The 25,257-nt window shown below is 43.0% G+C and overlaps 1 protein-coding gene across 3 annotated transcripts in view; it reads right to left on the bottom strand.

The window, feature by feature from the left end:
• The window catches only part of LOC139269429 (SWI/SNF-related matrix-associated actin-dependent regulator of chromatin subfamily E member 1-related-like), a 44,991-nt gene that overhangs the window by 13,082 nt on the left and 6,652 nt on the right, over positions 1 to 25,257 (bottom strand). Inside the window, exons 3-8 of one of the 3 annotated variants that reach the window (XM_070888371.1) lie at positions 21,869 to 21,992; positions 16,527 to 16,733; positions 10,199 to 10,319; positions 9,915 to 9,952; positions 9,118 to 9,199; positions 5,739 to 5,954 (exon numbers count right to left, since the gene is read on the bottom strand). In XM_070888371.1, the coding sequence (XP_070744472.1) occupies positions 5,739 to 5,954; positions 9,118 to 9,199; positions 9,915 to 9,952; positions 10,199 to 10,319; positions 16,527 to 16,733; positions 21,869 to 21,992 (788 nt within the window). Of the gene's footprint in view, positions 1 to 5,738; positions 5,955 to 9,117; positions 9,200 to 9,914; positions 9,953 to 10,198; positions 10,320 to 16,526; positions 16,737 to 21,868; positions 21,993 to 25,257 lie in introns of all 3 variants that reach the window. The other 2 variants (XM_070888372.1, XM_070888370.1) reach the window with 2 other exon arrangements.

Raw genomic sequence — 25,257 nt, forward strand, 5'->3', positions numbered from 1 at the left:
ATTACATTTTATTGCTAAGGTATTTTGTATCTGTCTTCATTTAGAAATTATATATGTTTATGTATATATGCGTTGCTTTCTTGATGTAAAAGATCTTCTTTCGTATGGCAGAAGCAAAGCAAATCAAATGCCAATATCTAAGTCAGATATCCAGGCAAAAGTGTAACAACATGGATATCTTGTCGGCTGCCTGAAAATTTCCTCTGAGGGCAGTGCTCAATGATGTGCTCCAGGGTCTGATTAGGAGCTCCACAGTCGAATGATAGGGATACTTTAATCTTCCACCTATGCAGAAGGTGGCAGCATCTACCATGACCGGTTCTGACTGAGGCGGTTGATGGTTTGTCCACTGTTTGTGAGGAAGGTTTGATCCTTCAAGCTGTACTGTGGGATTCTCTATAAGGAATCCATTTCGTATGTCACAGTTCTTCCAAGCATTTCGCCTTCAGTCATCAAGGGGAGATCGCTGAAGGGCTTCGGCAATGGTCCAAAATGGCCTTCTCGATTTGAGATGGGTTGGTGGGAGGTTGTTGAAGTTGGCCTGGATCAGCATGTCTTTGCTGGTGTAGCAGTTGTATTCTCTGGAGACTGCACATTCGCAATGTCTGTGTGGTGGTGCAATGTTTGCAAGCATGAGCAGCCAAGGTGTTGGTGTCGATAAAATCATACCAGTGATAATTCACATAGTAGAATTCAGCTAGACATCAATGGATTTGACATGCGGATTTGATAGCCTTGCCGGAGAGCAGTACTCCGCTGTAGAGTACATCAGGGTGAGTCTGCCGTACGGAAGGTTTGAGCGTCTCCTCCCCATGTGAATCCGGCAAGTTTCTGGATCAAGTTGACCCTCTTTAGTTTGTTCCCAAGGTTCTGAAGATGTTGTCTATATGACAGGGTGCGATCTAGAATCTAGGATTCTAGGGTGAATCCTAAATAGGAGGGTTTTTTGGCATGGTTTACCTCTACATTAAAGATGAAAATTATAGTTTAAAACAATTATTTATTTGTGCGGACTTTTAATTTCAGGTAACCCTCATCAGTGTGTTGGGTCATATAACAAATGGGCAGTGTCAAGTGGCCAATAGTTTAAAAATTACGAACTGTGATCAGGATTTTTCTTAGATTCAGGAGACATGAATATATCTCACAAAGAATCAGGCTACTTTCCAAGTCGACAGCTTTGTATCGAATAAGGGAATGATCTGAGTTGCTTAGATTCTTTCGCATTACATGCAAATTTGGTCAATAGGCAAGGATGTACGTGTGGTCTGTACTGAGCTGCATAAAGACTACCAAAGGCTGGGAAATAAAATTCCCTGTTTCCTCAAATATGCATCCCCCAACACAAGTCCATAAATCACACCGCTGCCAGGTCTCCAGTGCCATTCCTTTAAAGTGGAAGTGGCAGTGGCATGAAAACTGACAAAAGCAGGAAAAATCATTGACATTGATTTTAATGTGGATGATGCTATGATAATTAAGTTCTGTTTTCTTGTACACCGACGATACCCAGCTCTACCTCACCACCACATTCCCTGCCTTCTGTGGCATCAGACTGCATCCAGTCTCGGTTGAGTCAAAATTTCCTCCAATCAAACATTGGGAAGACCAAAGCCATTGTCTTCGGCCCCCTACTACAAACTCAGTTTCCTAGCCACCGATTCCATCCCCTTCAATGGTCATGGTCTCATGCTGAACCAGACTGTTTGCAACCTATTTAACCAGAAAGTGAGAGAAGCATTATGACTGCATAAGGTCCCCCCACCCCCATGTCCTCTCTATCACAAAGACCACCTACTTACACTTCTGTAATAGCACCCGCCTCCACCCCTGCCTCAGCCCATCTACTGCCAAAACCCTCATCCGTGTTTGTGTTCCTTCCAGACTTGACTATTCCAATGCTCTCATGGCCAGCCTCTCATCTTCCATAAATTTCAGCTCATCCAAAACTTTTCTGCCCGTATTCTAACCCGTACAAAGTCCTGGTCACCCATCACTCCTGTGCTCGCTAACCTATATTGGCTCCCTGTTCATTAACATCTCAATTTTAAAATTCTCATCGTAATATTCAAATCCCTCCATGACCTCGCCCCTCCCTCTAAGTGTAATCTCCACCAACTACACCCCTCCAAAAACTCTGCATTCTTCCAACTCTGGCCTCTTGTGCTTTACACACTCCATTCACCTCACCACTGGCGGCCGTGCCTTCAACCATCTAGGTCCTATGCTCTCAAAATCCCTCCCCAAAACTCCTTACCTCTCCACCTCCTCCTTTAAGTCGCTGCTTAAAACCTAGCTCTTTGAGTAAGCACCTTTCCAAATGTCTCCTTCTTTGGCACATGTTAATTTTTGTCTGATTAAACACCTGTGAAGCTTTCAGAGGTTTTATTACATTGCACTATATAAACACGAGTTGCTCTTGTTTCTTTAAGGGTAACAACAGATGTACAAGATGCTCCTTTATCGTCAGATTTAAGCAATAGTCCCAGGAAAATACAGAGTGGTATAAGTAACATACTTCATACTTTCTTCTGCGACATTCAAGGGCCCACAGGCAGTAAAGTCCCCAGGAAAATTTGGAACATTCTCTTACCTTGTTTGTTGACTATGATTGCTTAACTACACAAGTAGAACTGTTGATTTTTAAGGTTATGTATTGGTTTCGTATCATACCAAATACCTTTTTTAATACTTACAATATCTGTCTGTAGGATTACCCAACAGTTTAGTCCAGTTTACTGTGGCCAATTCATTTATGAACTCTTGGAAGTCAGACTTACTTGAATTTAAAACCTTGGTGTGTTACACTCCCTTCTCCTTCTCAATATCAAATTCAATTATGTTATGGTCATTATTTGCCAGTCGCTCTCTTACCAATTTAAGCAGTCAAAACACCAAAAAGCTAAGAGAAGCACTATGACTATATCAGGATCAAGTGTTATAACCAGATTATAACAGAAGTGAATGTAAAATGCATGACTGTATCCAGAGATGGAACATTCCACGTTAAAAGTCTAAGACAAGCAGAAAACTTTGGCACAAAAAAACTATAGGGAGCAGGTGAGGTAAATTGTGATGCTGGAAGATTGCGTTCTACAAGAAGAAACTGCTAATCTCACAAAGAATTTTGATAGCAGAAAACGTAGTATTTTAATGTTCCTTGAGCAGTATGTTGTGGAACCAACCAGGGAGCAGGCTATATTTGATCTGTTACTGTGTAATGAGACAGGATTAATAAATGATCTCATAGTAAAGGATCCTCTAGGAGAGTGATCATAGCATGGTTGAATTTCAAATTCAGTTGGAGGGTAAGAAAGAAGGGTTTCAAACCAGTGTGCTGATCTTAAATAAAGGCGATTACAAAGGTATGAAGGCAGAGTTGGCTAAAGAGTTGGGAAAATAGATTAAAGTGCAAGACGGTTGATAAGCAATGGTGGACATTTAAGGAGATATTTCATAATTCTCAACAAAAATATATTCCAGTGAGAAGGAAAGACATTAAGAGAAGGGAGAATCATCCGTGGCTAACAAAGGAAGCTAAGGATGGTATCAAATTGAAAACAATGGCATACAATGTTGCCAAGATTAGTGGGAGGCCAGAGGATTTGGAAATTTTAAAAAACCAGCGAAGAATTAAAAAATAACGAGAGAAGATGGATTATAAAAGTAAACCATCAAGAAATATAAAAACAGATAGTAAGAGCTTCTACAGGTATATAAAAAGAGAGTGCCTAAAGTAAATGTTGTTCCCTTAGAGGACAAGACTAGGGAATTAATAACAAGGAACAGGAAATGGCAGACTTTGAACAAATATTTTGTATCGGTCTTCATGGTAGAAGACACTAAAAACATTCCAATAATAGATAATCGAGGGGCCATAGGGAGTGGGGAACTTATCACGATCACTAAAGAAAAAGTACTCGGTAAAATAATGGGACTAAAGGTGGACACGTCCCCTGGACCTGATGGCCTGCATCCTAGGGTCTTAAAAGTGGCTGCAGAGATTGTGGATGCACTGGTTGTAATCTTCCAAAATTCCATGGATGCTGGAGAGGTCCCAGCTGATTGGAAAACCGCAAATGTAATGCCCCTATTTAAAAAAAGGGAGACAGAAAGCAGGAAACTGTAGACCAGCTAGCCTAACATCTGTCATTGGGAAAATGCTGGAGTCCATTATTAAGGAAGCAGCAGCAAGACATTTGGAAAAGCTTAATACAGTCAATCAGAGTCAGCATGGTTTTATGAAAGGGAAATCATGTTTGACAAATTTGCTGGAGTTCTTTGAGGATGTAACGAGCAGGGTGGATAAGGGGGAAACCAGTGGATGTGGTGTATTTGGATTTCCAGAAGGCATTCGATAAGGCGTCACATAAAAGGTTACCGCACAAGATAAGAGCTCACAGGGTTGAGGGTAGAGGATTGGCTAACAGAAAACAGAGGGTTGGAATAAATGGGTAATTTTCCGGTTGGTAAACGGTAACGAGTGGGGTGCCAGTGATCGGTGCTGGGGCCTCAACTATTTACAATCTATATTAATTACTTGGATGAAGGGACCAAGTGTAATGTAGCCAAATTTGTTGATGATACAAAGATGGGTGGGAAAGCAAGTTGTGAGGATGACACGAAGAATCTGCAAAGGGATATAGACAGGCTAAGTGAGTGGACAAACATTTGCCAGATGGAGTATAATGTGGGAAAGTGTGAGGTTATCCACTCTGGCAGGAAAAATAAAAAAGCAAAATTATTTAAATGGAGTGAGATTACAAAATGCTGCAGTACAGAGGGATCTGGGGGGTCTTTGTACATGAAACACAAAAAGTTAGTATGCAGGTACAGCAAATAATCAGGAAGGCAATGGAATGTTGGCATTTATTGCAAGGGGGATAGAGTATAAAAGCAGGGAAGTCCTGCTACAACTATACAGGGTATTGGTGAGACCACACCAAGAGTAGTTTTGGTCTCCTTATTTAAGGAGGGATATACTTGCATTGGAGGCAGTTATGAGAAGGTTCACTAGGTTGATTCCTGAGATGAGGGGGGTTGACTTATGAAGAAAGGTTGAGCAGGTTGGGCATATACTCATTGGAATTTCGAAGAATGAGAGGTGATCTTATCGAAACAAACAAGATACTAAGGGGGCTTGACAAGGTAGATGGAGAGAGACTGCTTCCACTCATGGGAGAATATAGAACTGGTGGGCATAGTTTAAGAATAAGGGGTCGCCCATTTAAAACTGAGATGAGAAGGAATTTCTTCTTTCAGAGGGTCATAAATCTGTGTAATTCTCTGCCCCAGAGAGTTGTGGAGGCTGCGTCATTGAATATATTTAAGATGGAGATAAACAAATTTTTGAACAATAAGGGAGTAAAGGGTTATGGGTAGCAGGCAGGGAAGTGGAGCTGAGCCCAAGATCAGATCAGTTTTGATCTTACTAAAGGGCGGAGCAGGCTCGGGGGGCAATCAAGTCCTAAATTTGCATATGCTTAAAAAAAATTATCTTTCCGACTATTATCCACTTTAGTGAGTATCTGGACAATGGTTTTGGCCTTTCTTAATAAAAACAAATACTGGATGTCAGTCCTTGAATCGGTCTACCTGTCTTTTGTCATACAAAGACAGCCGATGCAACTAATGAGGTCACCAAAACCCCAGCTACCTGATACTTTCTATACATGCTGCAAATGTGCGGTGGTTGGATGGTTTTTGTGTGACTGTATTAACATATTTGACGTTCTGACCTGGCAGGGAGACATTAGTGAAGCTAGTTGTTAACAACTGCCGTAAATTCTCGAGATGCTGGTGTAGAGTTGCATTCTGGCTCTGTTCCTCAGCCAGCTCCTCCTCCAGTTTTTCTTTAGCACTTCTCATGTTATCAATGTGCTTCTGCAAGACTGCGTTCTGCTCTTCATATTCAATATTAGTCTTTCGTAATTTTCTCAACTCTGTTTCTCGAGCTGGAAAACAAAATAATTCAACAAACTCTAGTGTATTGCATTTGCCCCTCAGTGTGGTCTCCTCCATATCAGGGAGACCCAACACGGACTGGGACAAAGTACACTTTGCCAAGCACCTCCATACTGTCTACAAGTGTGAACCTGATTCTCTGTGGCTCATCACTTGAATATTCCCCTCCCACTCCGACCTCTCAGTCTTTGGCCTCTTTTGCTTTCTAACCAGACTCAACACAAGCTTCAGGAACTGTATAATCATCTCTCTGCTGGGAATATTGCAGTCTGAACATTGACTTTAGTGACATCAGACTACAGCTATATCCTTTATTTTCTTGTGATGGAGTTATTGGTGATGCAGCTTGGGCCTGTCGGCATCTGGGGTGGGGTGGCAGGTGCAGACCTTTCATCGGAACACAGTGCTAGCAGGGTTGAGGGATTCAGTACCAAGGTTTTGCCTTGCTTTTGTCCCTCTTCTTGGGACCAGCAACTGTACTGGGTGGTTCTAGCATTTTTGCTTTCATTTCAGACCTCCTACAACTGAACCATTTCACTCCATTCTCTGCTTCTCCAAATTGTACTGTTTTCTTGTGTTTGCCTCATTGTATTTTTACCTTCTTAGCGAGTTGCACATTTTTATTTCATGTACAGCCACTGCCTCACCAGGAAGAACTTCAGTTTTGTTTTCAATCAACCCCCACCCACCCACCCAATTAACCAACTCTACAAAAAGGCTAAGCTTATGCTTCAATTTTCAGTCCTGACAACAGGTTACAGATAAAATGTATGCATTCCCAGTATTTACTATTTTTGTTTCAGCTAAGATTTCCTTCTTGTTTATATATATATTTGTTATATAGTGCCAAAGTTTGTCTAATTTTGATCAGCTGGTTGTTTTCACTTACCATAAACACTTTCTATGTTATTTAAGAAAGGTGTGCATCAATCCCTTCTTTGTTTTGCATCCTCTTTCTTACGCACAAGTTTCTTACTTTATAATTTATGCAAATGATCTTCATAAACTATATCTTCCAGTGCAATGGTAATGTTTCATTATTGACAACTTTGCAGAATCATCTGACCCATCTGTCTCTAAATACCAAGATCTCTGAATTAACTTTCATGGAGCACAGGATTTGGATTGTGCCATTTCATAAATACATTTCAGTTGCCATAACCATAAATTTGTAAGGAACACATTTCACACGGATTCATTTTCAACAGCTGAGGACACACTTACAAAGTGATTATAAATGGCTTGTACTATACATCACTTGAACAACCTGGACCTGGTAAACATTACATGTCAGATTTTAACTTATCGTAGATCCACTTTAACATACTATGGAACAAGAGCCTCCCAATATATCATGGTGTCAAGGCACATCGTGCTTTTTAGGATTCTCACAAATAAGGATCGCTATTATACATGTCCTTTATCATACTGTTTTATATGGTTCCCAAGGACATTATTCAAAAAACATGACCTGCATTTATAGAGCCCCTTATGTCCCTCAGAAACATCTCAAAGCCCCTCGCATTCAATGAGTTACTTTGAAGTACAGTGACTGTTCTAATGTAGGCAAACACATCCACCAAGTCCATTGGAAACCAACAATGAAATGAATGATTAAGAACTTAAGAAATAGGCGCAGGAGTAGGCCACTTGGCCCCTCAAGCCTGCTCTGCCATTCAATAAGATCATGGTTGATCTAATCATGGACTCAGCTCCACTTCCCTGCCTGCTCCCCATAACCCTTTACTCCCTTATCGCTCAAAAATCTATCACCGCCTTAAATATGTTCAATGACCCAGCCTCCATAGCTCTCTGAGGCAGAGAATTCCATAGATTTACAACCCTCAAAAGAAATTTCTTCTCATCTCAGTTTAAATGGGCAGCCCCTTATTCTAAGACTATGTCGTCTAGCTTTAGTTTCCCCTAGAAGTGGAAATATCCTCTCTACATCCACCTTGTCGAGCCAACCTCATTAACTTATAAGTTTCAATAAAATCACCTTGCATTCTGCCGAACTCCAATGCGTATAAGCCCAACTCATCCTCACAAGTCAACCCCCTCATCTCCAGAATCAACCTAGTGAACCTTCTCTGAACAGCCTCCAATGCAAGTATATCCTTCCTTAAATACGGACACCAAAACTGTATGCAGTATTCCAGGTGTGGCCTCACCAATACCCTGTACAGTTAATCTGTTTTTCATGGAGTTGTTGAGGGACGTACATAGATCAGGAGAACTCCCTGCTTTTCTTCAAATAGCGCCATGCAATGTTCCCTCTAAGTTTTTTTGTACTGAGCGGGCCACAAGCTCCTTTGAGCGCGACCTTTTCATCCCTGGGCAAATTTTAGAACAACTTTACACCAACAGCAGCAGCAAAGTAAACACTTAAAAGCATATATGCAATAATGCCATATTGCCACCTCATGTCTCAAATCATGAGACAATCAGACTAGGTTCTGTACAAGCTTAACTTCTCTGCCATTGAATTCTATTCATTTAGAAATGAACCCCAGTGCTTTATTGGTACTTTTATGGCTTTTTTAACCGGTGTTGCTACTTTTAATGATTTGTGAATCTATACCCGGAGATTTGCACCTCAACTCCATTTAGGCTCTCATTTACCAAGGAGGAGGTATCCTCCTTATTCCTCCTACCATAATGCACTATTTCACACTTATCTATATTGAAGTTCATTCTAAAAATATAAACCTGACACCAGAATTCTGATTTTCAAAAGTAAGCTACAATTTTCCCCACTTTTGATGTTAAGGTTTTTTTTTAATTAAAGAGAACCTCCTCTATCCCTCCATCTGTGCTTCCCCATATTGGCTGATCCTCTGAATCTGGCCTCGCACATTCCTCCCCCTTTCGTTCCACCATTTGCAGCCATGTCTTCAGCCACTGACATCTCATTCTGCAGAATTCAATTCCGAAACACTTCCAACTCTCCACCTTCTGCGTCACTTTTAAGACCATCCTTAAAACCCAGCTATTTGATCACCTCCTCCTTTGGCTCAGTGTCTATTTTCCTTACACTTTATGACGTCAATGGCACTATATAAATGCAACGTTGGTTTTTTTTTTACTTTCCAAGTATTTGAACAAATATGGGCAAGGTAAAAAAATTGTTAATTAACAGTCAACATTCCCCACCTTTGTTATGATCGAGAAACTCTTCTGTAAATATTGGAATATTAAACATAGACATTCTTCCTTGCTGTTCGTTGTCATTCTTCTGAAGGAAGAAAGCAGGCAAATTAATTCAGAGATTCTTTAAAAAAAAAATCATGAATGTATTTAATATATTGCGTCTTGTTTCTGTTTGAAAACTAACTCAGTAATCCAATTCTTTTGGAACTGCTTTTACATTCCTATAGCTGATTCCCACTGCCATGCAAGAGTGACTTTAAACAGAAGCCTCTACCACTTTTTCAGTCTTTCAATACTTCTGGCCTAACCACATCAGTGACATGCTGTCTTCAGCAGCACCAAGCACTAAGCACGTGCTACAGCTGTAGGACAGCTTACTTCATGGTCATTGTTCTGTGCGGTCTTTGTAAGGGCTCACTTAATCTAGAAAAGGTTACAACTTTTTGTTTGGATCCTTCCTTTCTAGGCAAAATTAATGTGTGTTATAGAGCCATCTGGAGTCAGTTTCCAACAGTGCACTGTCAATTAATGCACTTTTCAGGGAGCTAGCTGTTGCAATTGCCTACCTAAGCTGTGACAGCTTGGACACAATTTGGCAATACTGAATGTAGATTTTAGTGCATACAATCTGTTTGGCAGGAGTTGAAAGTGCCCCAAGATTATTCAAGTTTTGTTTAGATACCATAAGCAAAAAAAAGTATACGATGACGAAAGTATTTTTAAATAATGCTGAACCTTTTTAAAAATAATCCAATTGAGTCATTTATTACAATAAAGAAATACATTCTAAAAGCTCTTACCTCCGCATGTATGCCATTTGACATTGAATGAGTGGTTTCTATAAAAAAGGCATAGAATGCTAGTTAATTGAGAAAAACACAATCATGGAAAAGCATTGAGCCATAAAATTTCCACCAGTGTCTTACTGTACCTTCGTTTTTTTTCTTTGCAATCTGACATACAATGAAAAGATACGCATCAGTAAACATTTATTTTTAGTTTGCTACTAACAATCCAGTTCTTAAAACGAATCAAATATTTTGTAGTTAGTATATTGCATTGATGATAAAAAAAGCAGGGCTACCTTTCCTCAACTTCTTTTCCTGGACGGCAATTGCACTCATTTTGTAAGCTTCAGTTCGCTGATACTCCTGTAGTTCTTTAATGTACTGTTGCTTCGCCCGTTCAGCTTCATCAAGGTAGCACTTAAAAAATGAACAAGATATTCTTAAAAATATATGCAGGGGGTCAACATTCAACCGATCCCATAAAAAGGACCTGCTGACTTCAGCTCACATGTAAGAAAAAAAATCTCATTGGTTTGAAGGACCAGTGCCTGCACAGGTTGAAAATAAAACTCAAGAAAAACAAATCAGCTCAAAATAATGGCGTGGAAATTCCGAAGTCCTGGGCCCATACGAAGCTTCGCAATGTGCGTGCGCTGAAAACCGGCTTTTCCGCACATTGGGAGCGAGGACATTTGCACGGGCAAGATTGTGGGATTTACACATATCTTGCCCGGCAAATGTCCTCAAAGCTCTTGCGCCCGATAGAAGCAGGCGCATAGACTACTTTTACAGGCGTAAGAGTTTAAAAACACATCAAAAACATGATTAAAATAAAATTTAGAAAAACATACTTATGTTAAAACCTGCCCATTCAGGTAATGTTATTTTAAACCCTAACCCTAATTTATTTATTTTTTTTTAAATCGGCAATTCTTTTTTCTTTAAAAAACATTTATAACAACTTTAATTTCTATTAGCTTATTTATGTGATATGTTTTTTTAAAATGTTTTATGTAGTGTTTGTGCGTTTTGGGGGTTTTCTCATTCATACTAATAGGAGATTCGTAACTTATGAATCTCCTATTACTATGAATGAGAAAATACTTACCTGTGATTGGGTGTCCAGGCCCACGAGATTCCTGCGGACGTCTCAACGTGAACACGCCGCGATGCGCAGTCACGAGAGATCTTCGGACCAGGATCTCAAGTGGGCGCAGCAGCTTAAGGTAAGTGCGCATTTTCTGTCCTTTCCACAGTGGTTTGCCCGCGGGAAGACCCCGAGGGGAATTTCTGGGCCAATTTGTGGTATAGACCAAAGTGAATGCAAGCTAAAATACAATAGTAAAAGCGTGAAATAGACAGGAGTTGGAACAAAAATACCTCTTGTCTAACAGGAAGAGGGAGACTAGGATGAGGGAGATGTAGGAAATGGAAATTCACACTTGATAGCCACAACAAAAAAAAGTTATTGTATAATCCACTACACATTTAGCAGTACATTGCTTAGACATGGGATTACCTAAACAAAAAACAACTTGCATTTATGTAGAAGCAAAATACTGCGGATACTAGAATCTGAAATAAAAACAGAAAATACTGGAAATCTCAACGGGTCAAGCAGCATCTGTGGAGAGAGGCAGGGTTAATGTTTCAGGTCAATGACTCTTCGTCAGAACTGGCGAATGTTCTAATGAACAAATTCTTAAGGAGCACTGAAAGGGTCGGGGGGGCGGGGGGAGAAAAGAACAAAACAGAAGGTCTGTGATAGGGTGGCAGACAGGAAAGATTTGAGACAAAAAAGGGATGATGGGCCACCTTGAGATGGTAATAGCAGAAGTTATAAAAAGACTAGTTTAGATAGGGTGTGAATGGCAGGATAATTATCAGCTGCCATGGGAAACAAAGAGAGAGAAAAATACATCAGAGGTCATGGTCTGAAATTGTTGAACTCGATCTTGAGTCCAGAAGGCTGTAAAGTGCTTAAACGAAAGATGAGGTGATGTTCCTTGAACTTGCGTTGATCTTCATTGGAACAGAGTCTGAGGACGGAGATATCAGAGTGGGAGTGGAGTGGAGAATTAAAGTGACGGGTGATTGGAAACTTGGGGTCACGCTTACGGACTGAATGGAGGTGTTTCGGAAAACGATCACCCAATCTGCGTTTGGTCTCCCCAATGTAGAAGAGACTACATCGTGAGCAGCGAATGCAGTATACTAAATTGAAAGTCGTACAAGTAAATCACTGTTTCACCTGGAAAGAGTATTTGGGGCCCTGGACAGTGGGAAGGGAGGAGATAAAAGGGCAGGTGCCATGGGAAGGGGAGGGGGTGATGTGGAATGGACCAGGGTGTCGCGGAGGGAGTGGTCCCTTCGGAATGCTGAGGGGAGGGGATGGGGAAGGGAAGATGTGATTGATGGCTGGGATCATGCTGGAGGTGGTGGAAATAACAGAGGATGATCCGTTGAACGTGGAGGCTGGTGGGGTGAAAGGTGAGGACAAGGGGAATCCTGTCATGGTTCTGAGAGGGAGGGGAAGGGATGAGAGCAGATGCGGGAAATAGGACGGACACGGTCGAGGGCCATGTTAACCAAGGCCGGAGGGTAATCCTCGGTTGAGGAAAAAGGAAGATATATCAGAGGCACTAGTGTGAAAGGTGGCGTCGTCAGAGCAGATGCGACGGAGAAATTGGGAGAATGGAATAGAGTCCTTACAGGACGCGGGGTGTGAGGAAGTGTAGTCCAAGGTCCATGTAGCTGTGGGAGTCAGTGGGCATATCGTGAATGTCTGTCAATAGTCTATCCCCAGAAATGGAGACAGAGAAGTCGAGGAAGGGAAGGAGTCAGAGATGGACCATGTGAAGGTGAGGGAAGAGTGGAAATTGGATGCAAAGTGAATGACATTTTTTAAGTTCAGGGCGAGAGCAAGAAACGACACCAATACAGTCATCAATGTACCGGAAAAAGAAATGAGGGAGGGGACCAGAGTAGGACTGGAACAAAGAACGTTCAAATATCCCACGAAAAGGCAGGTATAGCTAGGACCCATGCGGTTCCCAGAGCAACACCTTTAATTTGGAGGAAGTGAGTGGAGTTAAAGGAGAAGTTGTTCAATGTGAGAACCAAGTTCAGCCAGGCGGAGGAGGGTGAAAGTCAATGGGGACTGGTTGGGCCTCTGCTTGAGGAAGAAGTGGAGCAGCCTCAGGCCATCTAGGTGGGGAATAGAAGTGTAGGGTCTGAGGGCACTCCGCTTCTGAGGGAAGAAGTTTCTCCTCATCTCAATCCTAAATGGCCTATCCCTTATCCTACGGCTATGTCCCCTGGTTCTGGACTTCCCAAACATTGGGAACATGCTTCCGCAGAATCTTATACGTTTCTATGAGATCCCCTCTCATCCTTCTAAACTCCAGTGAATAAAGACCCAGTTGATCCAGTCTCTCCTCATATGACAGTCCAGCCATCCCTGGAATCAGTCTGGTGAACCTTCGCTGCACTCCCTTAATAGCAAGAATGTCCTTCCTCAGATTAGGAGACCAAAACTGAACACAATATTCCAGGTGAGGCCTCACTAAGGCCCTGTACAACTGCAGTAAGACCCCCCTGCTCCTATACTCAAATCCCCTAGCTATGAAGGCCTACATATCATTTGCCTTCTTTGCCGCCTGCTGTACCTGCATGCCCACTTTCAGTGGCTGATGAACCATGACACCCAGGTCTCGTTGCACCTCCCCTTTTCCTAATCTGCCGCCATTCAAATAACATTCTGCCTTTGTGTTTTTGCCCCCAAAATGGATAACCTCACATTTATCCACATTATACTGCATCTGCCATGCATTTGCCCACTCAACTAACCTATCCAAGTCACCCTGCAGCCTCTTAGCGTCTTCCTCACAGCTCACACCGCCACCCAGTTTAGTGTCATCCGCAAACGTGGGAGATATTACACTCAATTCCTTCATCTAAAGCGTTAATGTATATTGTAAATAGCTGGGGTCCCAGCACTGAGCCCTGCGGCACTCCCTGCCATTCTGAAATGGACCCGCTTATCCCGACTCTCTGCTTCCTGTCTGCCAACCAGTTCTCCACCCACATCAGTACATTACCCCCAATACTATGTGCTTTGATTTTGCACACCAATCTCTTGTGCGGGACCTTGTCAAAAGCCTTTTGAAAGTCCAAATACACCACATCCACTGGTTCTCCCTTGTCCACTCTGCTAGTTACATCCTCAAAAAATTCCAGAAGATTCATCAAGCATGATTTCCCTTTTATAAATCCATGCTGACTTGGTCCGATCCTGTCACTGCTTTCCAAATGCGCTGCTATTTCATCCTTAATGATTGATTCCAACATTTTCCCCACTACTGATGTCTATAATTACCAGTTTTCTCTCTCCCTCCTTTTTTAAAAAGTGGTGTCTTCCAGTCCATAGGAACTGATTCACAGTCGATAGACTGTTGGAAAATGATCACCAATGCATCTACTATTTCCTTAAGTACTCTGGGATGCAGACTATCAGGCCCTGGGGATTTATCGGCCTTCAATCCCATCAATTTCCCTAACACAATTTCCCGCCTAATAAGGATATCCCTCAGTTCCTCCTCCTCACTAGACCCTCGCTCCCCTAGTACATTCGGAAGGTCATTTGTGTCTTCCTTCATGAAGACAGAACCGAAGTATTGGTTCAATTGGTCTGCCATTTCTTTGTTCCCCATTATAAATTAACCTGAATCAGACAGCAAGGGACTTACGTTTGTCTTCACTAATCTTTTTCTCTTCACATATTTATAGAAGCTTTTGCAGTCAGTTTTTATGTTCCCTGCTAGCTTCCTCTCATACTCTATTTTCCCCCTCTTAATTAAACCCTTCGTCCTCCTCTGTTGAATTCTAAAATTCTAAACAGTCCTCAGGTTTGTTGCTTTTTTTAGCCCATTTATATGCCTCTTCCTTGGCTTTAACACTATCCTTAATTTCCCTTGTTAGCCATGGTTGAGCCACCTTCCCAGTTTTATTTTTACTCCAGACAAGGATGTGTAATTGCTGAAGTTCATCCATGTGATCTTTAAATGTTTGCCATTGCTTATCCACCGTCAACCCTTTAAGTATCCTTTGCCAGTCTATTCTAGCCAATTTACGTCGAAGTTACCTTTCCTTAAGTTCAGGACCCTAGTTTCCGAATTAACTTTTTTTACTCTCCATCTTAATAAGGAATTCTACCATATTATGGTCACTCTTCCCCAAGGGGCCTCGCACAACAAGATTGCTAATTAGTCACTTCTCATTACACATCACCCAGTCTAGGATGGCCAGCTCTCTGGTTGGTTCATCGACATATTGGTCCAGAAAACCATCCCTAATACACTCCAGGAAATCCTCCTACACCGCATTGCTACCAGTTAGGTTAGCAATGGAGGGCTATATTGGGATTTGAAACGAGTATGAGAATTTTAAAATCGCAACATTGCCAGACCGGCAGCCAGTGTAGGTCAACAAGCACAATGGTGATGGGTGAATGGGACTTGGTGCGAGTTAGGATAGGGTAGCTGAGTTTTGAATGAGCTCAAGTGTTTGGATGGTGGAATGAGAGGCCGGCCAGGTGACCACTGGAATAGTCGAGTCTGGAGGCAACAAAAGCATGGATGAGGTTTTCAGCAGCAGATAATCTGAGACCAAGTGCAGAAAGGCAATGTTACGGAAGTGGAAGTAGGCGGTCTTTCTGATGGAGAAATTTATGGTGTCGGAAACTCAGCTCAGGTCAAATAGGACGCCGAGGTTGCGAATAGTCTCGTTCAGCCTGAGGCAGTGGTCAGGGAGGGGGATGGAATCGGTGGCGAGGGAACGGAGTTTGTGTTGGGTTTCGCAGACAAAGGATTTGGTCTTCCCAATGTTTAATTGGAGGAAATTGCTGCTCATCCAGGGCTGGATGTCAGACAAGCAGTGTGACAACACAAGCAGTGGAGGGGTTTAGCAAGGTGGTGGTGAGTTAGAGCTGGGTGTCATCACCGTACTTGTGGATCCTGACATCTTGTCTTCAGATGATGTCTGTCCATCTGAGAACACAGATCCAAACTGTTAGAAGAGCTCGAGAGTAACTGATTCCTGTAGTGGTTCAAACAGAAGATCTTCTCAAGGACAACTAAGGATGGGCAATAAATGCTGGCCGTGAAATAATTTTTTTTAAAGCTTTAGTTCAACAACCATGGCACTTTCTATAAAAAAAATAGGAAACCACTCTGGTGTTAAGAACATAGATTGAAAAATAACAAAAGTTCCAACTTCTGACAGAACCCACAACCAAAATTAAAATTGCTTTGGATCTATTTCTTCTCTCCAGTCAGAAAAACACCCGTTCACCACTACTCTCTGCCTCCAATCCCTTAGCCACTTACGTACCAAGTTACTACACTCTCTTTAATATCACGTGTTTCCATTTTCTGAATGTCTATTACGAGGTACTTTTATCAAATGCCTTTTGAAAATCCACATGTACAACATCTACTGCACTATCTTCATCAATCTTCTGTTACATGAAATAACTCACTCAGGTTAGTCAGACATGATTTGCCATCAACAAATGCATGCTGACTGTCCCTTATTAACAGTGCCATAATCAGATACAGCACAAACCTGTTTATCTTCAGGTGGGAGTTTGCTCCATTCACTGCCCAATGTCTTGGTGATTTCTGGAAAAGGTAAATCTGGTTGCTGTGCCCGTAACTGCTCACGCCGTTCATTCAGGAATCGCATATAGCCGGTCAGTGGGGCTTTGGGACCATTGGGCATGTTCCTTTTGCGTTTTTTGCCTTTTGGCCACCCTCTCTTCTTGGTGACCCGCTGCTAACATGAAAGAAAAAACATGTTTGAATTGCCAGCATAAAATGTGGTGTGAAATGCTTGCTTGATTGGTGTTTTATATTTTAAAACAGGAAGTTTTATAAATAACAGTTTTAAGTTACAATAAAAGAAGCCAGATGTAGACATTAAACATTTTGTCAAGAGTGTACTTGCAAGTTGAATTTTGATTAAACTATAGTATCTAAACCAACCGTCATTCATTACAAATATCTGTACAACTGGTTTGAATAGGTGTTTCTGTTTCTATCCATGCCAAGGGAACAAGTACAGTGTGACGTTCTAAATCCGGAAACCTCAGGACCGAGGCAGTTCCGGAATGTCTTTGTCTGGACCGAGTAGCCGAGGTAAGGGGGCGGGGGAGAGGAGAGGTCGGGCCGGGACGGAGGTCGGGCCGCCAAGGACCAGGGTGAGGTTGAGGGCCGGGGGCGCGGTCAAGCCGCCGAGGTAAGGGGGCGAAGTCGGGCTGCCGAGACAGGTTGGGTTGCCGAGGGCCGGGACGGAGGTCAGGCCACCACGAGGTTGAGGGCCGGGGCGAGGTCAGGCCGAGGTTAGGTCGCCGAGGTAAAGGGGCGAGGTCAGGCCGCCGCGAGGTCAGGTTGCCGAGGACCGGGGCGAGGTTGGGTTTCGGAACATTTTCCGGTTTCCGGACGGCTCCACCATGGATCAGCCCGGTGTCCAGATTCTAGAACATTCCGAATTTCGGACGCTCAACCTACAGACATTTAATGCTATCGAACCAATCATTCAAAGAAAACAAAAAAAACGTACCTTCTTTAATAAAAGGGACGATGATGAATATTTGCGCTTATCCATTTTTTCGACTTAGTGATAGCATCAAGCATTCAAAAATCATGTAAAAGATGGTCAACTGCCTCGTGAAACTCTGTATACTCTGTCCTAATAACCGCTTTTAACTCCATTCTCAAAACACTCCTAGGAACGAAAATTGATATTTCCCATCTCGATGGTCACTCTGAGTGAACAGATTTGTCTTGTGGACCCACAGCATTAGGATAACCTAAACTCCATTTATTAGGACTAGTACAGTCAGCGAGAGGAGACACTCATTCTCAGAGTTAAATTGAGTCGACAGTTTTACGTGCCAATTCAGTGTACTGCTGAGTCTCAACAGATGGTTGGACCTAAAACTAACCAACTACTTAATGCAAACTATTAACTCTGTAAGGTTGGATGGGTAGAATGGTGTGTAAAAGGTGTCCACATCATTCAAAGAATAAATATAATCATACAAGTTAGGTAAGGGAGAATTTATAAGATAAATCTCTTTACACAGATAGTTGCTGGAGCATGGAATGCTTTGCAACAGGGAATAGTTGAGGCAGAGATTATTGCAACTTTTAAGGGAAAAGTAGATGAACATTTGAGATAGAGAAAGACACAGGGCTATGAGGAAAACAGAAAAAAAGGTGGAGATTAATTTGCGATTGCCAGCACAGACACAATGTGCCAAATAGCCCCTTGTGCAGTAAACTAAGGTTGTCAGCTATTTTTCTTATTACTTCTGTATCACCTCAGAAACATACTGAAGTGGTGCAAATTGAGGAGGGTGCAAGGCCCTGTACATCAACCATAAGACCAACTATCAGGAGCAATCTGCCAAAGGCCATCAATTGCTGCTTTTAAATCTGGACCGTTCTGCTCAGCAAAAGTGTGAGGATTGTTCCATGTGGCAGTCTTGCATATGGCATCAATAGGACTTTAATTGACAGATATCCAGGAAGAGGCGAAAGAATTGGGGATTGATCCCTCCTCTGTCTGGCCTTCCCGATCCGGGTTCTTCTCTGCAAGATGGGTAGTACTGAACAATTCAGTCACTTATTTGAAGCTGATTCACCAGTTTACCTTAAATCCCTTCATCATTGGAAACTAATAAATGTTGAGAATGGCTAGTTTGTTTGAGCAAGAAACATAACAATTCAGGGTACTTAAAGAATCTACATACGAGAAACCATAATCGAGTTCTGACCTGTGAGGCTAGCAATAAAATGGCGGGACCATTTTTTGGCCCAAATAAAATGGGAAAGCAATTGTCGTTAAACGTCTCAACAGTGTGCATTTGATCTTGGATCAGAAGTAACATTGACTATGGAAAACACCCACTCTGTTTTAGCTACTGTTGGGAGTTGTATGGCCCTTTGTGAAACAAATCCTGCCCAATGGCCTGGTGGCACTCCACCAAACAGCGCGAGAGGAGCAGCACATGTGGCAGACCTCAAAAGAGCAGGAAACCCGACCCGAGCGGCACAGCAAGAGGAACAGCTCGCGAGGAGCAGCACAAACAGCACCAACTGACCTGAAGACAAGAAGTAGAAAGAACCAAAATCAAAGGGTGATGTCACAGGAAAGAAGGGAAATGATTGGTTGGTGAGTTTTATTCTCTTTTCTGGGGCACTGGTTTGAATTAAGAGCTGGGATTAAAAACAAAACTTGAAAGCTTAATTAACTAAATACATTAGAGATGGCAGGGCAGGCGATGTGTTATTTCTGGTTGATCCCATTGAGGTCCACAGCAACCACATCTACAGCAAGTGTCTGCAGCTCAAGGAACTTCAGCTCTATGACGAGCTAGAGTCTGAGCTGCAGACACTGCGACACATCAGGGAGGGAGAAGAATTACTTGGACGCTGTGTTCCAGGAGGCAGTCACACCGTTTAGATTAATTCATTCAAATTTGTTCCGTGGTCAGGGACAGGAGGGTGTGACTACGAGCAAGGCAGGTATGGGGACCCAGGAGATAGTGATGGAGGAGCCTCGGCCCTTGCTCTTGTCCAACAGGTTCGAGGCTCTTACTCCGTGTGTGGACGAGAGAAGGGACTGCAGGGAGGATGAGCAAACTGACCACAGCACCGTGGTACAGGGGGCCATTCAAGTGGGGGAGGAGGAAGTAAAAAGAAACATTGTAGTGCTAGAGGACAGTATAGTTAGGGAGATAGATAAGGTTCTCTGCAGCCGAGAGCGTGAGCCCCGAAGGCCGTGTTGCCTGCCCAGTGCCAGGGTAAGCACATCTCCTCTGGGCTGGAGAGGAACTTGGAGTGGGAGGAGGAAGATCCAGTTGTCGTGGTCCACTTAGGTACCAACAACATAGGTAGGACAAAGAAAGAGGTTCTGCTGAGGGAGTATGAGCAGCTAGGGGCCAAATTAAAAAGCAGAACCACAAAGGTAATAATCCCTGGATTACGACCTGAGCCACGAGCAAATTTGCATAGGGTAAATATGATCAGAGTTAAATACGTGGCTCAAAGACTGGTGTGAGAGAAATGGGGTTTGGTTCGTGGGGCACTGGCACCAGTACTGGCGTAAGAGGGAGCTGTTCCATTGTGACGGACTCCACTTAGACCGTGCTGGGACTAGGGTCCTGGCGATCAAACAACAAGAGCTGTAGAGAGGGCTTTAAACTAATTAATTAGTGGGGGAGGGGGGGGAAAAAAAAAGAGGATTCAGCTGAGCGAAAATTTAAAAAGTCAAAAGAATAAGGAGAAAGCAATAGAGCGGGGTAGCTCTGGGGGAAATGAAAATCAGAACGTGACAGTAAGGGACAGAATGTATAAACATAAAAGTGAATCAGAAAGTGGGGTCAAAGCAGGAAAAAAGGGTAATAAAACAAATTTAAAAGCTCTTTATCTGAATGCACGTAGCATTCGTAACAAAATAGATGAGTTGACGGCACAAATAGGTACAAATGGGTATGATCTGATAGCCATTACAGAGACATGGTTGCAAGGCAACCAAGGCTGGGAACTAAATATTCAAGGATTTTTAACAATTCGGAAGAACAGACAGAAAGGAAAAGGAGGTGGGATAGCTCTGTTAATAAAGGATGAGATCAGTGCATTAGTGAGATACGGTATCAGCTCAGAAGATCAAGATGTTGAACCAGTTTGGGTGGAGATAAGGAATAATAAGGGGCATAGTCAATAGGCCTCCTAACAGTAGCTACACTGTTGGATGGAGTATAAATCAAGAAATAATGGGAAAAAGGAATGGCAATAATCAGAGGTGATTTTAATCTTCACATTGATGGGACAAAGCCAAATTGGCCTGGGTAGCCTTGAGGATTGACTAACTAACAGAAAACAGAGAGTCAGGATAAACGTGTCATTTTCCGGTTGGCAAACAGTAACTAGTGGGGTGCCGCAGGGATCAGTGCTGCTACAACTGTACAGGGTATTGGTGATGCCCATACCTGGAGTACTGCGTACAGTTTTGGCCTCCGTATTTAAGAAAAGATATACTTGCATTGGAGCCTGTTCAGAGAAGGTTCACTAGGTTGATTCTGGAGATGAAGGGATTGACTTATGAAGATAGGTTGAGTCGGTTGGGTCTATACTCTTTGGAGTTCAAAGAATGAGAGGTGATCTTAGCGAAACATATAAGATAATGAGAGGGTTGGACAAGTTGGACGCAGAGAGCATATTTCCAATCATAGGGGAAACTAAAACTTGGGGGCATAGGATAAAGGGCCGTCCATTTAAAACTGAGATGAGGAGGAATTTCTTCTCAGTGGGTTGTAAATCTGTGGAATTCTCTGCCCCAGAGAGCTGTGGAGGCTGGGTCATTGAATATATTTAAGGCGAAGATAAGACAGATTTTTGAGCGATAAGGGAATAAAAGGTTATCGGGAGTGGGCAGGGAAGTGGAACGGAGTCCATGATCAGATCAGCCATGATCTTATTAAATGGCAGAGCAGGCTCGAGGGGTCAAATGGCCTACTCCTGCTCCTATTTCTTGTGTTCTTGTAGGATGCCATCCTCACCTGATGAGGCTAAATCCATCAGTAGAGTTAGCCATTTGTTTGGGGGGGGTGGGGGGAGTGGAAGCACTACCACTGTGTGTGACCCTATGTTCAGGAGGTTAAAGAAAACACTTAGGGTCACAATCCACTGCTGGAAATGCAAATGTGTTGAAGCAGCACGAGGAATAAAAACAAGAAAAGTAACATAGGTTGCACGATGTTCTGCCAGAATAGAACATCGGGGACTGGGACTAGCTGGTACGGGCTCAACGGGCTGAACGGCCTTCTTCTATGTTGTAACCATTCTATGGTTCGATGAATAGCTACCAGATAAACACATCCGTGAGACAGCACCACTTGCCTCTTCATTTTTCTTTTCACCACGCTTTTCATTTTTCTGTGGTTCATTGTAGGTATTGTGGCCTTTGGCTGGCTCGCTTCCATCCTGTTTCACTCCATGTGGAGATTCTGGAGTAGTTGAGCATCTATAAAATCAATGCAACAGAACTATTATGCTTTCATATTAAAAGCAGATATTAAAAAAAGACAATCAAACAAAGGGCTCAATTTCATTTGCCCAATTTTTTTGACCTAAATTAAAATATCCAAGTTTCCTCAAAGAGTGTGCGCCAGTGTAACTCAGTTTGTTACGGTTTTTTTAAGTTAGTTTTTTTGTGTCATTGGAGGTGCAACCTGCCTCCTGCGCCAATTCTGGCTTTTTAAGCAAGTGTGGCCAGCTCCAATTTATTCCAATTTTTCTTAGGATGGCAGTTGTGACCACTGTGGAAAAACCTTCTAGGCAGTTAAGAAAATCAGCACAGCAGATGCAGCTCCACGGACTGGACAGCAGCAGGTGGGGGGGGGGGGGGGGCGCGGGGAGAAAGAGGCCTTTCGGCCAGGGTTAGGAGCGGCAACCAGCACCGGGAGGAAGGAGACCCTTCGACCAGGGGTAGCAGCGGTGACGGGCATCGGGAGGCCCTTCGGCCAAGGTTAGGAGCAGTAGCGTGAGGGGAGATAGGCTTTTGGCATAAACATTTTAATAATTTAATGATGGAATGCTGCTGCAATGTGCACGGTGCTTGTGCAGGTTGCTGTGACCTGGCCAGAGTGTGTTGTATGTTTCACTTTCCAGCCTCAGCCTTCAGTGTGTCCCTCGTTACCCTGGCAACCTGACCTTTTTGGCGCAGATCTTAGGCTCCACCCCCAAAGCAAAAGGACAGGTTAGGCGGCACCAAAATGAACTCAAACGGGGAAAATGGGATGATTTATTTTGGTGTAGTTGGGCCCATAAAACGAAGTAACTCTTCAACTCTTCAAAAACCGGCTTTGGGGAAATGTTTCTTTGTTTCTTTAAAAATCTTTCAGGAAAAGCAAAAGGAGCAATTCTGAGACTGCTAGAGTTACCATTCACAGTGCTGCTGGGCTGAGGGATATACATGCACACATTTCCACCCATTTACAGTCACAGTCCATTTCCCAAGCAAAGCGCACTATAGAAACTATTGCACTGGGCACTGCAGTAGCTGACCAGCAATTCCGACTTGTTCAAAACCCGCTTGGAAAAGATGGCATTATTTTAAAATTAAAGTAAGCTGCTCCTTTAATAGTTGTACATACAAGCCAAGCATAATCTGATTATGCACTTCAGGATAAATGTTTCATATTTTTCATGGGAAGACGTACAAAAGACAATGCAACATGTTCATTTTGTAAGCTTAAGCAGCTTAATGGAAATGTATCAAGCTTTGCAGAGAATGTCCTGCTTGCATGCAATCATCATCATCATAGGCAGTCCCTCGGAATCGAGGAAGACTTGCTTCCACTCTTAACATGACAATCCAATATGAGAATCACAGTCTCTGTCACAGATGGGAAGGAATGGGTGGGACTGGTTTGCCGCACACTCTTTCTGCTGCGACGAGATTCGAGGTGCTCATATTGACCTAGCAAACACTGCTGAAGACATTAGCAAACAAATATCTGCACAAGATAAAAGTTCACGGGGTTGGGGTAATATATTAGCATGGATAGAGGATTGGCTAACTAACAGAGTCAAGATAAATGGTTCATTCTCTGGTTGACAACCAGTAACTAGAGGGGTGCCGCAGGGATCAGTGCTGGGACCCCAACTATTTACAATCTATACTAATGACTTGGAAGAAGGGACTGAGTGTAACGTAGCTAAGTTTGCTGACGATACAAAGATGAGAGGAAAAGCAAAGTGTGAGGAGGACACATAAAACCTGCAAAAGGACATAGACAGGCTAAGTGAGCGGGCAAAAATTTGGCAGATGGAGTATAATATTGAAAAGTGTGAGCTCATGCACTTTGGCAGAAAAAAAATTAAAGAGCAAGTTATTATTTAAATGGAGAAAAATTGTAAAAGTGCCGCAGTACAGCGGGACCTGAGGGTACTTGTGCATGAGAAATAAAAGGATAGTATGCAGGTACAGCAAGTGATCAGGAAGGCCAATAGTATATTGACCTTTATTGCAAAGGGGATGGAGTATAAAAGCAGGGAAGTCTTACTACAGCTATATAAGGTATTGGTGAGGCCACAACTGGAATACTGTGTGCAGTTTTGGTTTCCATCTTTATGAAAGGATATACTTTCTTTGGAGGCAGTTCAGAGAAGGTTCACTAGGTTGATTCCAGGGATGAGGGGGTTGACTTATGAGGAAAGGTTGAGCCTCTACTCATTGGAATTCAGAAGAATGAGAGGTGATCTTATCGAAACGTATAAGATTATGAGGGGGCTTGACAAGGTGGATGCAGAGAAGATGTTTCCACTGATGGGGGAGACCAGAACTAGAGGGCATAATCTAAGAATAAGGGGCCACCCATTCAAAACAGAGATGAGGAGAAATTTCTTCTCTCGGAGGATTGTAAATTTGTGGAATTCGCTGCCTCAGAGAGCTGTGGAAGCTGGGACATTGAATAAATTTAAGACAGAAATAGAGTTTCTTCAACGATAAGGGGATATGGGGAACGGGCGGGAAAGTACAGCTAGTCCATGATCAATGAGCCATGATCTTATTGAATTGGTGGAGCAGGCTCAAGAGGCCGTATGACCTACTCCTGTTCCTATTTCTTATGTTCTTATAATACGTTCCCATGACATTCCGCTGCCTACTAGATTGAGAGGCATCATCCCATCGAAAATAAGGATGCGTCTATTTGTACCAACTGAAATGCAGCCATTTATTTGATTGGCTCTCCAGACCTATTGCTGATTGGTCCCCTTGGAGAATAAGCTACACCCTGAAGTTCCTCTGGAATGTGTAAATGGAACCACCCCGCCCAAGTTCTGAGTGAATTTCCAATTTGTAATTCGATCCATTTTGACTTCAGAAGCCACAGAGGATAGATCTCCCCAAAAACCACCAAGTTCCAGCCGAAGTCCATTTCCCCAGCGCAAGTGCATCCCTCCGCCAGCTGAAGACCCTTACCCAAGCGCAAGACCTTCCCCCCCCCCCAATAGATGGGGCATTGTGTGTGGATTGTTTATTGGGTATGAAGTGAATAGTGACAGTATCGTGACTTCTGGATTTCATCCACCCCAACGATGTCCCTTGTAACACATGCACCGAGCTTGCACGCACCAGGGGGTAGGAAGAACGTGATTCGTCTTCTCAGAGTTCCCTCTCTCTTCTCCGAACCTACCCCCGTCCACCTGTGACTCTCTTTCCCATCCACTCCCCCCATGCTCTCTCTCCTCCTGCCCAAGCTCTCCTCCCCCCTCACCCACCC

Source organism: Pristiophorus japonicus, chromosome 1 (assembly GCF_044704955.1).
Source record: "Pristiophorus japonicus isolate sPriJap1 chromosome 1, sPriJap1.hap1, whole genome shotgun sequence".
Taxonomy (NCBI): domain Eukaryota; kingdom Metazoa; phylum Chordata; class Chondrichthyes; family Pristiophoridae; genus Pristiophorus; species Pristiophorus japonicus.